This window comes from Ochotona princeps, chromosome 18, assembly GCF_030435755.1.
Source record: "Ochotona princeps isolate mOchPri1 chromosome 18, mOchPri1.hap1, whole genome shotgun sequence".
Lineage (NCBI taxonomy): Eukaryota > Metazoa > Chordata > Mammalia > Lagomorpha > Ochotonidae > Ochotona > Ochotona princeps.
Genome location: NC_080849.1, coordinates 50,410,011 through 50,423,056, shown reverse-complemented (window position 1 = coordinate 50,423,056; position 13,046 = coordinate 50,410,011). Strand labels below are relative to the sequence as shown.

Here is a 13,046-nt window from a genome sequence, read left to right as displayed (position 1 = left end):
TCAGAACCTACATTTCTGTAAGACCCCAGATAAACCAGGAGACCTGCTAGGCTCTGACACCCTCCAACTGCTTTCTCAACACCTGAGAACAGAGACCTGTCCCTGACTGAGTTCAAGACAGTTTCTGTAAAATTCAAGAATGGAGATTTCTTGTTTATGGTTTTCAATAATGAAGTGAAGCAACTGTGCCTAGGTGGCTGGATACTTTCAAGTGTGCATTAGATGAACTGAACAACAATTTTTAAGACTACCGGTAACCCTGTGGGAGTGAGGAACTGTATAGACTGTCCACAGCAGAACAGTCTGGAAAGGATAGGTACTGCTTTCAGACCCCATTTAGGAAGGTGGAGACTGAAAGGAAGCCAAAATAGAGATGGGGCAACAGGGGTCTTTCATTAGCTTGTCCACAATGTTACCAGCTTTCTGAGAAATTTTGGTGTAGTTTTTAATCATCATAAGTAATGCATGCAACCAGTTGTGACGCTTAGAGAGAAAGAGAGAGACTGAGAGAGAGAGAGAGAGAGAGAGATGATACTTAGGCAAAATGATGACAGAAAGTGTGAGGGAACTTGAAAAAGTGCATGGGAAATGGTACTAGATATGGTTTATTTTGGTGGGAAAAAATGAATCCATATATCTTTTTCCGCAATACACATTTTCCATAAACTTTTTGAAGGTCTCCTCAATAATGAAGTCTCTGCATTTTCTTTTTCTACTTTTCGATAATCTATGGTGTCTGCTTAAAAGACAGAAATCAATTAAAAAGAGTTTTGGCTCTCAGAACTCTTTTTCGGAAAACTTTTGCCAATTGTTTACAACCTTAAAATACCTCATGATGTGATGTGTAGAAGAGAGAAAATGCAGACCCAGGGCACAGTCCGTCTCAAGTTGTAAGGAGCGGAGAGTCACACGCTACATGTCAGTAAATCATCAAATACCTTTGCAGCTCTGATTAAATACTGAAGAATAGTTTTGGGAAGTTTAATGACAGACTTTGGCAAGGCTAAAATGGCTGATGCAAACTTCCCAATAGCTCTCTACAAAGAAGGACAAAGCAAGAGTAATTAGTAGAAAAAAAATAAAATTTTAAGTCAATAGATGATGTCAGTATGAGTTGGTATCTGCAGTTACAACAACAAGGTTAAAATGTGCTGGTCATTGAAGCTAGAATAAAAGGTACTCTGGGACAAAGTCAGGAAGAAAGAAAACAGTCATTCATCAAACACAGCCAAGAGGGTCAGGTTCACTGCTTGGACACATGATGAGTGGTGTTAACAATAAAATTCACTAGTGTAAAAACAAGCAGGTTAAACTGTTAGTGTTGGACAAACCAGCACCCATGCATGCAAACAAGGTCACTAGGAAACCCATCTAGGGAACCATAGGGCCAGTAAGAACCCATCAGATCGAAATGTCTCTCGGAGTAACTGAGTTCTTCAACTTCATGGGGCAAGACGGGAGTAGAACAAAAGCACCGGTAGGGAAGGCCTTGCCTGCGAGCTGACTTCGGCCTTGTCATTCCTTGTGCCTTTAACATAGCAAGTGGGAAACAGAAGCGCCAACATGTGGTTCACGGGAGAAACATACACCCCACATTTTCATCCTGCGTGTAATTTCAACAAGTCTCATCTTTAACCAGCGTTGCTTACACATTCCCCGAGGACACCATGAGCTACGGTGGGGAAGGAGGGCTCTGGCTCCAGAGCAGAAACTCAGAACCGGGCTGGATATTTTTTAGGATGCTGTCAGTACATTCTCAAGGTTTTAGCAATAAATATGCTGCTGAGTTTCAAAACTTTGGAGCAACATTTAATTATCATTTGCATCAAAATGAGGCAGCTGCTGTATTTCATTTTAATCTACATATACAAACATGTCTATTGCAACACCCCAAAGTTTTCAATAAAAATGCGAAGCTCTTGCCATTAAGCAACATTATTTTAATCAGAGTAAACGAATTCAGAAGTGAATCAGTGGCCTCTGAGAGCGAATACCTGGGAGGGCTGGAGAAGAGACCTCGGCCAGCTGTGAAGATCAGTCAGGACACAAACCCGCCCGAACCAGAGAAGAACTTGATTTTTCTGAATCCCAAGATTACCTGGAATGCTGACTTCCGTGGAGGTTCTTCATCTTCCTTTTTTAGTTCTTCCTCTTCCTCTTCTTCACTATCCGTTTCAAACAAATAATAATCTCCACTCCTGACCACTAAGCAAAACAAAATATTTGCTTATTCCTTTGAAAGAGGCATGAGATCAATGGGGGGCTTGCTAACAAAATGCCCCCTAATGAAATACATATTGTTCACACAAAGATCAAGCATCAATAGGACCCGTTCTAGGATAGTACTAAATGGTGTTGGCACGATTGGGTCCACAGAGCATGAAGCCTTGAGAGAATTGGCTATCCTGGAGTTGATCTTGTTGTTGTTGTTGTTGTTGTCCTTTGCTTCACTGTAAATTTTCAGATGTATCAGATCAACTCCACAATGACTAGCTTTGCTACCACAATGGCCAAAATAACGGAAAGATTGGTTCACAGTTCAGCAACGCTGATCTTTTAAATCAGGCCAAAGTGAAGTGGAGGATTTGGCACGGTCTGAATGGGCCCCAACTTTTTTATGGAGAAGTCAGTCAGGGTGATTCAGGACCAAGATCAGGGCTACCAACCTTCTACTTCACTTTCTACTGTGCAGACCTGGCTCCCCACATGGAACACAAGAGACATGACATCAATAACAAGACACATGAAAAAGTTAACAAAAAAGAACACACACACACATGACGATGAGGAAGATATAGGCAGGTAGTATTAAAAACAAAATACAACAAAATACGGCAACGACAAACACACCCCTGCTCTGGCTGCATCTACATGTAGCTATGGAACAAGAAGGAGGAATGTGACAATGCTGCGTGTGGCTTAGCACTGTTGGACTTCTGGTCAGCCAGTGGCTCTCCGCTCGCTCGTGAAATCCGAGGAGAGTTCTGCGGACCACAAGACACACAGGCCAATGGATACAGATTGCCTATGCCTTGTCTGCTACTTTCCCTGGAAGAATATATTGCCTGTGTCAATTGGGAGTCCAGAGTGAAAGAAATTTCGGAAGTTCAATCATGATCTGTCTCCTCATTGTTTCAGCAGAGAACAGAGACCGAGTGTGTGTACTCCGATGCTATGGACACTGTACCATTGTTTAAGGAAACATCATCAGACATGCAAAAATCATGTTCGGACTGGCAAATGATGAGGCATCTTTTGGGTAACAGGATGTGACATCTTAAGCTATCTTTTGGATTTTCACATTATAACAGGAAACCTTGGCTTGTTTAGTTAGTTGCTTGGCTATTATTAAACATGATAAAAATTAAGTAATTTCGCCCACGATTTTAGACAAATTGGAAGTGTCCATTCATGAAGATGCAGAGTAATGAATTGGGCCTTATATCCTTGAACAGAAACACTGTAATTTGTTATTTCTGTTTTGATGAAAAAAAAAAAAAACAGACCCAGAGTACTGGGTCCAGGCCTGAGGAAACAAATGCAATACAACATAGGGTAGAATAAGCGAGAACAAACCAAAGTTACAGCATTACGTTTGATAGTGAGGAGGACCATAACAGTAATGCCTTCACAGAAGCTAAGACGTTTGCGACAAAGTCATGTGGGTTCTATGTGGTACAATTATTTGTAAAAACCACGGAGCAGTAACATGATGGCGCATTCTACCCTCATTATAAGCTCTAAAATCAACAGTAGCTTACGTTGCATTCAATCATACCTTCTATAGGTTTTGCTCATCTGCTTGAACCCAGTTTTCACATCAACACTGATACTAGCATTAGAAGCGTCACCAATTTATAGGTGAGCAAACGGACTTTGCCCATTGAAAAAAGGAACTTATCAAAAGATGTCTCATTTCTTTAGCATATAGTATTGAGATGAAAGTAAGACACAACAGTAAGTGGAGCAGCTCTGTTGATGTTTGCGATGGAGGCCTGCCTCTAGTCTGTGTCCATTTACAAGCTGTGCATGTTGAAGTGACGCTGAAATACATTCACTTCTAAATGCCACCTTGTGCGTTCTCAGAAACTTGGCTCTTCACTTCAAATAGCTGCTGACAAAGCATGGCTTGGCTGGACTGCTAGAGGCGTGCACTGAACGGAAGGTATCATTGAACAGCAATAATGCAGGCATATGTGTGTACATAAGAATGGAAGGAGGAGATTTAGTGCCTATAAGTCAGGCTAATATCTTCACTGCTTTTCACCAATAATATCAATGACATAATAACATGATTGTGATGTCAACAGATTCACACACGGGTTTAACAACTGTACTTGATTTTGATACCCAGCATCTCCAAGAATTCTGTTTGAAAGCCCACTCACTCAAAAACAATTAAGACTTTAACAAAATATTTCCAGATCTGAAGATAGGCTCTGGAGCTCACCACATGTCTCCTTTCATTCCTCAACATCCTGTAAAAGTTCATTTTGCAGAAAAAATTTAATATTATAGTCGGGATATGATTCCAAACCATGAATTACACACATTTCTGCATTATTGCATCATAAGGTATTGTAACAAGGCACATTTACTTTAATATCAGTCTTCAAAATATAATGAGGGTGAAATGAGTAAGAAAAATCTAACATCAATAATATTCACAAATAGTTCTTTATGTTATTACCAACTTGTTATCAAAGACCATATCCAATTCCTTGAAAAAATGCAATGTTTCAAAAAGGAAGGACAACCACCGTGATTGCAATGGGAATTTTTTCCAGGTAAAATACAAAACATCAAATACAACATGATTTTGAAATGGATAGGTCACTTTAAACTAGCAAAGGACCTTTATCAACAGAAAAAAGCATAGTTTACTTGTGACTTGATAGAACCAGGCAGCCAGTATACCTCATTGTCAGGTTGTTAGTTTGATTAATGCCATGAACAATAAACCCAGGAGTGAAACTGAATTTCAGCTTGAATTTTTGTCCTGGGATGTGAACAGAGACGTCAATCAAAGTCTTATTAACTCATGGGTTTGAGTTGATTTTCGCCATAATGCTAGCCTTCACTGCTGGAAATTGAATTGGATTCTATCCAGAGTTACTGGGGAAATTTAAAACACTGTTTCACTTCACTACCTTGTCAATTTCAGAAAACACTAAGAGTTAGGAATAGATAGATTCTGATGCGGTTAATTTTCTCGTGAGTCTGAATCTCCCACTGAAAATCCACCTGGCTGAATGATGGCAGGCACCTTGGTGATACGTCACACCTGAGAAGGTTGCCTACAGTTACAGAGACACAGGATCAGAGGTAAAACACAAGACATTACACGTCATTTGCAAAACAATTCTTATTTTGTAGTCTAAGAAATTTAAAGAGGACTAGATTGAAATGGGATATTGCATTATAACGTCATCACCTATCCACCGTGACATTTCTTTTACTAATAGGCAAAGCAAACAGAGACACTGAGTTCCATAAGGAAGTAGCTCATGCTCTCTGTGAATGTCAAGCTTTGTTTCTCACAATTGTTCCTCAGCTTGCTTCTTCCTGATCATCAGAGAGAAGGAGAAGTCACGCTAGACACAAAAATTTGCACTACATTTTAGAGACTTTTTTTTTATGAGTGTGGAGGAGATAAGGTGCAAACATGAATGCATTTTAAGTGATTTCTTATCTTGATGTATAATAACTTGCCAAAACAGCTTCAATACAAGCAAACAAAAGAAAAATGAGCCAACTCAAAGTTGTGGCCTCGAAGGCAAGGGATGCTCACTGTGCATACTCAGACAGATCCTTTAAGACAACCCTACTGGATCTGAGTGCAAGAAGAAGCCCGAACTGCAGCTGGAAATGTTTTCAGCAATAAAGCAAAAGTGTTAGTGGAGCTCTAAACCTCAGAATGGAACACAGTGATAATTCGTCTCCCCTTTCTTCACTCGTCCTGAGGAGTTCATAAGCCATGTACTTGATTGACATCTATCAGTATGGTTATCACTTGGTTTCTCTGCAAGAATCAGTTCCTGGGACCCAGAGACCCCCGGACATTGCAAATTTTCCTACACTCCAACCACTCTATCAAGTCACAAGGGTCAAACCATGCATGGGACACACAGGTCATGGGAGTGCCTGAATTCTGGTCAAGGATATAAGGGTTAAAGTCGATGAGATTGTAAGAGGATCGAGGAAACCTACTGGAAGCATGATCAACCCAAGGCCGCCACCACTGCTTTTTTTTGCCCTTGGCTTTCTGTTTGTCTGCTTCTCCTAAAATAAAATATGTCCAAATATTAATTCTTATAAAGTGAGAAAACAGATTTTGAAAACCACGCTTTAACAACTCAATTCAAGTCCAAATAAATTGATAAAGTATATCAGAGGTCAGGAAAAGGAACTATATTGAACCTGAAAAGCACACAGGTATTAACAGTCAATTTCGAAGATAAGTACTAACTCTTTTCACAATATGCTATGCCTTCAGTTTCTTCTTAGCACCTGAGTGTATATAAAGCAATCTAAAAATGAAGGGACTACCTGACCAAAGAGCATCTCATACTGAATTAACAGAAAAGAAGTATTGCTCAAACTTTATAGACCATTTAGGGGCAAATTGCTGACTGAAATTCATTGATTATAGCAATTAGAAAATTTTCTTGTCATTATTTTAATACTTGGTTAAAAGGATAAATTTATGGGTTATGAATCAATACTATATTTAGAAAAAACATCAAACATTGTTTATCTCTTTCAAAGGGAAACGCACATAAGCTTCTTCTAAACTTCCATTGTGTGTAACAATTCTACAGTTAGACAGTCTATGCATAGACTGCATTTCTCCACTAAAACAGGGGGAAATGGAAGATCTCAGATACACAGATCAGGCACTACATAAAATACACTTCGCTCCACTCTCATAAAAATTACAGAAATCACAGTGGGTAGTAGACCACATATCCAAAATATCCTCTCCTTGGGCAAATACGCTGAGAAAAATCATGTCAAGTTTCTTAAAAAAAATGTGAATCAAAATGAGATGGCATGTTTCATACAACTGTCTTGCTGAAGACTGGCTTTTCATAAAGTGACTGAGTTACTAAAAACATACTTGATGAAACAACATACATCTGCCACTCATAACGGGAAAGGAAGCCTTACTGAGTTAAAAAGAAATACAGGGCTAACATTGCAGAACGGAGAGGCATGCTATTGTACAGTCCTTCCCAACATCATGCTAATATTCACTGTACTTGAGTAAGTGGAAAACACCTGAACGTACTTTCATCATCCTCTTCAGAGAGCTTTTGGATGTCCTGGCCTTCCCCCGATTCCTGGGTCAAGCTCAGCATCCTCTCCTTACCCTTTTTGTATTTCTGTTGCCTGGCCTTTATGCGATCCATCCTATAAGACAAAATAGCATCAGCGAGAAGAGCACATTTGCATCAGTCACACAGTCGTACATGGATGTATTCTGTTAGCTACAGAAGTAAACATGGACGAAGAATTCCAACATGCTTGTAACACATGAGAATTACAAAGTGATTGCCTATTACTTCAAGCCTCTCTTTTAAATATATATATATATATATATATATGTGTACATATATATATATGCCTATTACTTCGAGCCTCTCCTTTAAATATATATAAATATATATATAATATATATTATATAACATTTACTACACAGTCTTGACAAAACAATTGATAATTACTATACTAAAAGTTATTATGTAGTTTTCAATGTCCACTCATGTCTTACATGGCCAGTCTGAATGTAGCTTATTATGAAAAATAAGTACTTTCTCTGCAGCTGATGATCAGTTCAGACCAGACCAGATTACAGTACTTGTCAACACACGTGTAGCTCAGGTCTGGGAGTGAGCCAGCCTGCACCAGCTCATAACACTCACTGGTAGATCTGAGAACCAGGATGGGGTGCAGCATAGGCTGGGTCTGGCCGTATCACCAGCCAGTTCACATTAGGGCTAGGAATAGGGGTTGACTGTGCTGGGTTGGGTGGCAGCACCCACCAGCATGAGCTGGAATAGGAGCAGACTGGGCCAGGCCAGGCTACAACACCAGTCTGCAAGTGCTGAGGTGAGACAGACCATGCCAGACTGGGCTGCAGCACCCAACAGCACACACAAGATGAGAGGAGGTGTGCGAGGCTGTTAGGGGAGTAGTAGGGACTCCCTTGCTGGGTCACTGCCCCTGATGGCGAACATGAGAGCTGGGACTGGGGGCAGACCAAGATGCGCAGGGTTACAGCACCTGTTCACCTGCATGTGAGCTGGATTAGGGGACAGAACAAGGCTGGGTTAACCGATTGTATCCACTGGTACAGGCATGAGCTGGAGTAAGGGAAGGAGAGTTGGGCTTTGCTGCAGTAGCAGCTGGTAATTGGGACTGGGGGCAAGTCCTGTCTAGCTAGACTGCAGAACCAACTGGAGTGTTCAAGATCTGGGGCAGGGAACTGGTCCATCGGGGAGGCTATGCGCACCTCTCTGATGGGTTGCAACTCTAATTGGTGAGCAGGACAACCAGGACTGGGGGTGGGCCTGGATGGACAGGTGGTGATACCCACTGGTATGAGTGTGGGCTAGAGGGTGGGATCGGTTGGGTTGAATTAGGCTTCAGTGTCCAGTGTGAGAGCTGAATGGGATACTGGACAGACTTGACCAGTCCACTGCACACTCTGGAAGGCACAGAAACCAGAGCTGGGGACTGGTCCAGTGGCAGTTATTGAGGGTCGCTCTGACAGGGTTGGACTGCAGCACCTGTTGGTTTGCAGAGGAAGCAAGGCAGAACAAATCGATCAACTGCCCCAGTGAAACTTGACAGCAAACTTCTGGGTGAATGGAGAATCTGAGATGGACTATGTCAGTTAATTGATCTCAGAAGGATTTCCTCATCCTTGGAGCATCTAGATCAACAGCATCTAAGAACTATCAAAACCACTTGAGTGGAACTTTCAAAACATGCTCCACAACGGGGACCCTGAGATGATATCGGGCACTGGGGAGGCTGGGTATGCTCTTTCACTGTATCCTCCCCTCCTCCAGATACAGGAAAAAGAAAAAGGAAATTTGTAGACAATAGTCATGTCCACTTTCATCTGATTCTTGGCGTTTCCCACCTGATCAACCATGTAAACATCATCAAAAAATAAAATAAAAATTTGTAATAATAATAACAGTAAAGAACTATAAGCACTTTATTATGTGAGTTTTGTGTTCTTAAATAAATAGAAAAAGAGAGAATACCTTTTAAATGTCAATGAAAATTTGGTATTTCCCTAGAAGAAGAGCAATAGTAGCAACCAGTCATATTGCATTTGCATCATATTTTTATATATAGATTTTCATCTTTGTAAAAGTGGTAAAACTATAGTACTCTAATTTCTACTAAGAAATATTTCTGCTTGGGGTAGAAGGCTTGGAATTGAGGTTAGTAAGGAATGAGGAGGCTGCCCTAGGGAACTGGAATGTTCCTGACAAACAGGTGGGCTGCATTAGCTTGGGGTTGAAGTTCTGAATTCCATAGCTATTCGATTGTAACCCTGCTCTCCAGGCATGTGACATGTCACCAGTTCTTAGAAGCTGTATTCACTCCTGGAAATTTCACTCAGAAAACTCCTTTCAATGAAATGTTCAAATTTCTTTGATGGCATCCACTTCTCCCTCCCCCGCATCCAGAATGGTACAGTGGGAAAAAGTTTTGAACTGAATATAAGGAACATGACTTTTGCTTCTTTTATCTTAGGATTTATTTATTTATTTATGAGAAGCAGAGCTAACAATAAGAGGGATGGAGGAATGGAGGAAAGGAGGGAGAAAGGAAAGGAGAGAGGGAGAAATGGCAATGCAAGGGAGGGAGGGAAACAGAGAGTTTCCCATTTGCTGGCTCACTTCCTAAATGGCAGCAATGAATGGACCTGGGCCTACATGAAGCTCAGCCAGGAGCTTCTTCCAGTCTCCTGTGTGGGTGCAGGGGCCCAGGGACTCGGGCCACCCTCTGCTGCTTTCTCAGGCGCATTTTCAGGGAGTTGGATTGGAAGTGGAGCAGAAGGGACTCCAATTGGCACCCATTGGGATGCTGGTGACACAGGTAGCAGCTTAACCTCCTATGCCACCTTTTCCATTTGTTTTGTTTGTTAGAGTTTGCTTATTGTTTGAAAGTGAGAGTTACACAGAGAGTGAGAAAGAGAGAGAAGGTGAGGGAAAGGCGCAACACCAGTGATCTTTCATCTGCTGGTTTACTCCCCAGATGGACCCAACAGCAGTGACTGAACCAGGCCCACACTAGGAAGCCAGACTTCATCTGAGTCTCCCATGCAAATGGCAGAGACCAAAAGATTTGGTCCATCATCTGCTGCTCTCCCCATGGTATCGGCCGAGAGCTGGATCAGAAGTAGAACAGCATCCCTATGGGATGCTGGCATCACAACCAGAAGTTTTATCCAAAACAGAACAATGTCAGTCCCCTTTTTCCATTTTTTAATAGAAAGCTTTTATGAACATTATTTAAGAAACCGAGAGAAACAGAGACTCAGAAAGAGAATGCTCTGATCTACTGGCTTACCTACCACCCCCAAACTACTCAGCACAGTTGAGGTTAAGCCAGATCAAACAGCCAGCCTGGGCTGGCAGCGACTTTGCACCACAACCTACTGTTTCCGTGGGGGAACACAGGCAGAAACCTGGAATTGAGTATGGAGCTGGGACTTGAACCCAAATGTCTGATACGGGACACAGGCGCCCAAGGCAGTGATTTCACCACTGGACCAGATGCCTGCCACAGATTGTGTTTTCAGTGCTGCCTCTACTCATATGAGCTTTTCATCCTTTAGTATCAGAGGCTGTCTGTTTCCTCCCAGAGACTGGGTTATGGCATCTCAAAATATGTACCCAAAGTTGGCTCACTTCTATTCCTATAACTTTCAAATGTAATGAACGTTTAGCTCAGGTGCTTGATGCTGGGTGAGATCTTGCCTAATTCATGAACTCTTAACAAAATCTAGGAACATAGGGTTGTGATCCCTGGTTTAAACACAGGTAATTGTGATTTAAATAGTCTAAATGACCTATTCAGGGTTTGAGATTAAGTAACTGAACTAGAAATTGGTCCCTGGTATTATTCAAGATGGCTTCCAATACAATAGTACCGGAGGTATCTTTCTGCTAAACCACTTCCCTTGGGGCTGTCCCAGTGGCATATCAGGCCAGTTCTCTGTCTGTGGTGCCAGCATCTCATTTGGGTGCTAGTTCTGATCCCAGCTGCTCCACCTCTAATCCAGCTCCCTGCTTATAGCCTAGGAAAGCAGCAGAGAATGGTTCAAGTCTTTGGGTCCTTACACCCATGTGGGAGGCATGGAAGAAGCTCCAGGACCCTGGCTTCAGATATGCTCAGCGATCACAGTTGTGAAGCTGGTAAGTGACCTGTGGGTGGAATCTCTCTCTCTCCTTCTTGCTCTGTAAATGTGTCTTTCAAATTTCAAACAGTAAATAAATAAAGCATAAAAAAACCACTTTCATCTTCAGTCTAGCAGGTGAAGCTGTCATCCTGACACGAGGGTAAACGCCTGGGATATTGTGAACATAAATAGGTTTTCCAGGGGTGTGAGGAGCCCCAAGAGCTGAGAGCTGAAACGTGGTCACAGGAATCAGAAGAGAACTAAGGAGAAGGAGAGCAAACAAACAAGAAAGCATTCTTACTGTCTTTTTAGCTGATCCATGGATTTTTTCTCTTCCTCAATTCTTGCCTTGACAGCTTTCACAATTGTGGCCTGGAAAAGTTCAGCCCCTCTAGAGGAAAGTTAGGAACACATGACAAATTAGTATTCATGTTGTTATCCATCGCTTTCCCCTAAAAAAGAAGACTCCAAGTAGTTCCTCATGACATGCCCGTCATGTACACATGGTCAAACATGTTCTGAAAATATTAACTAGAATGTTTACATTGTGCACTGGATTCAGTAGCGTGGAACCATCTTCTCTGTCTTATCCTGGACTTGAACCATGCCTTTGTTTAATGTATCCACACTGTATACATTACCCACCCATCAGTCATGCAGAAGTTGGCCCTATGATCAGATCGATTGTGGTGGTATGTTTGAATAAGCCTTATTTTACTTAATAACAACCCCAAAGCAGTTGAATAGTGACATTGGCAACTAGGATATACCAGAGAGAAGCCATAAAAAGGATCTTTTCAAAGGAAGAGGTGAAAATTCTTGATTTTGTAAGGAAAAAAAAACTTAGTCTGTGCTGAGATTGCTGAGATCCATGAGTAGAACGAATCTTCTATCTGTGAAATTGTGAAGAGCAATTTAAAAACCTTGTGTTCATTCAGCTCTCACACCCCAAGTGGCAAAAGTTACAGTGTGTGAGAGAGCTTCACTAAGCGAGACGTCCTGTGCATGTATAAACGCGGACAGACATAGCACACACAGGCTCAGAACCTGCAGCTTCAGGCTGGTTCCGGAAGCTTCCAGGATGGCCCCTGCAAGTAAGAGGACAGCAGCACCGCACCAAGGTTTGCACAACAGACAGTTCCTTTCTAGAAGCTGACTGAAGTCTCCTGGACAGGTGCAGGAGTCAGCAAGGTCCCTTCTAGAAGCCATTTCCTAGTGAGTGAATGAGGCACAGTCTTCCCCGGGGAGTGAACCAGATGCTACAACTTCTGGAAACCAAGAAGAGAAAATGGTTCATGTTTTCTATGATATCAAAGGCCACGACTGTCTTCATTCAGCCTTGTTCCACAGATTAGACTTCAGCTAAGCATTGTTCACCTGGCCCTATCACAGTCATATTGTGAGGGAAAAAAAATTTCAAGAGAAGTGAGTTCAGATTACATGTCTACACACTGAGCAGAAAAGGGTGTGGGGATGGTGTTTCTACCAGTAGTTCTGGAAAAGACTGGGCAGAGCTCTTGTTCTATCATCTGTATTTTCAATTTCTCTGTGATTCTCTTCCTCTTCCCCTTCTGTTTCCTTCTCTTCCTTCTCATTTCTCAAGTCAGCTTCAAAATCC

At 41.8% G+C, this 13,046-nt stretch overlaps 1 protein-coding gene across 6 annotated transcripts in view; it reads right to left on the bottom strand.

The window, feature by feature from the left end:
* The window catches only part of PIEZO2 (piezo type mechanosensitive ion channel component 2), a 405,850-nt gene that overhangs the window by 53,102 nt on the left and 339,702 nt on the right, over nt 1–13,046 (bottom strand). For 5 of the 6 annotated variants that reach the window (XM_058676950.1, XM_058676952.1, XM_058676951.1 and 2 more), the window contains 4 exons: nt 11,730–11,819; nt 7,292–7,413; nt 6,211–6,282; nt 2,099–2,205 (listed from right to left, as the gene is read on the bottom strand). In XM_058676950.1, the coding sequence (XP_058532933.1) occupies nt 2,099–2,205; nt 6,211–6,282; nt 7,292–7,413; nt 11,730–11,819 (391 nt within the window). Of the gene's footprint in view, nt 1–938; nt 1,038–2,098; nt 2,206–6,210; nt 6,283–7,291; nt 7,414–11,729; nt 11,820–13,046 lie in introns of all 6 variants that reach the window. The other variant, XM_058676955.1, reaches the window with a different exon arrangement.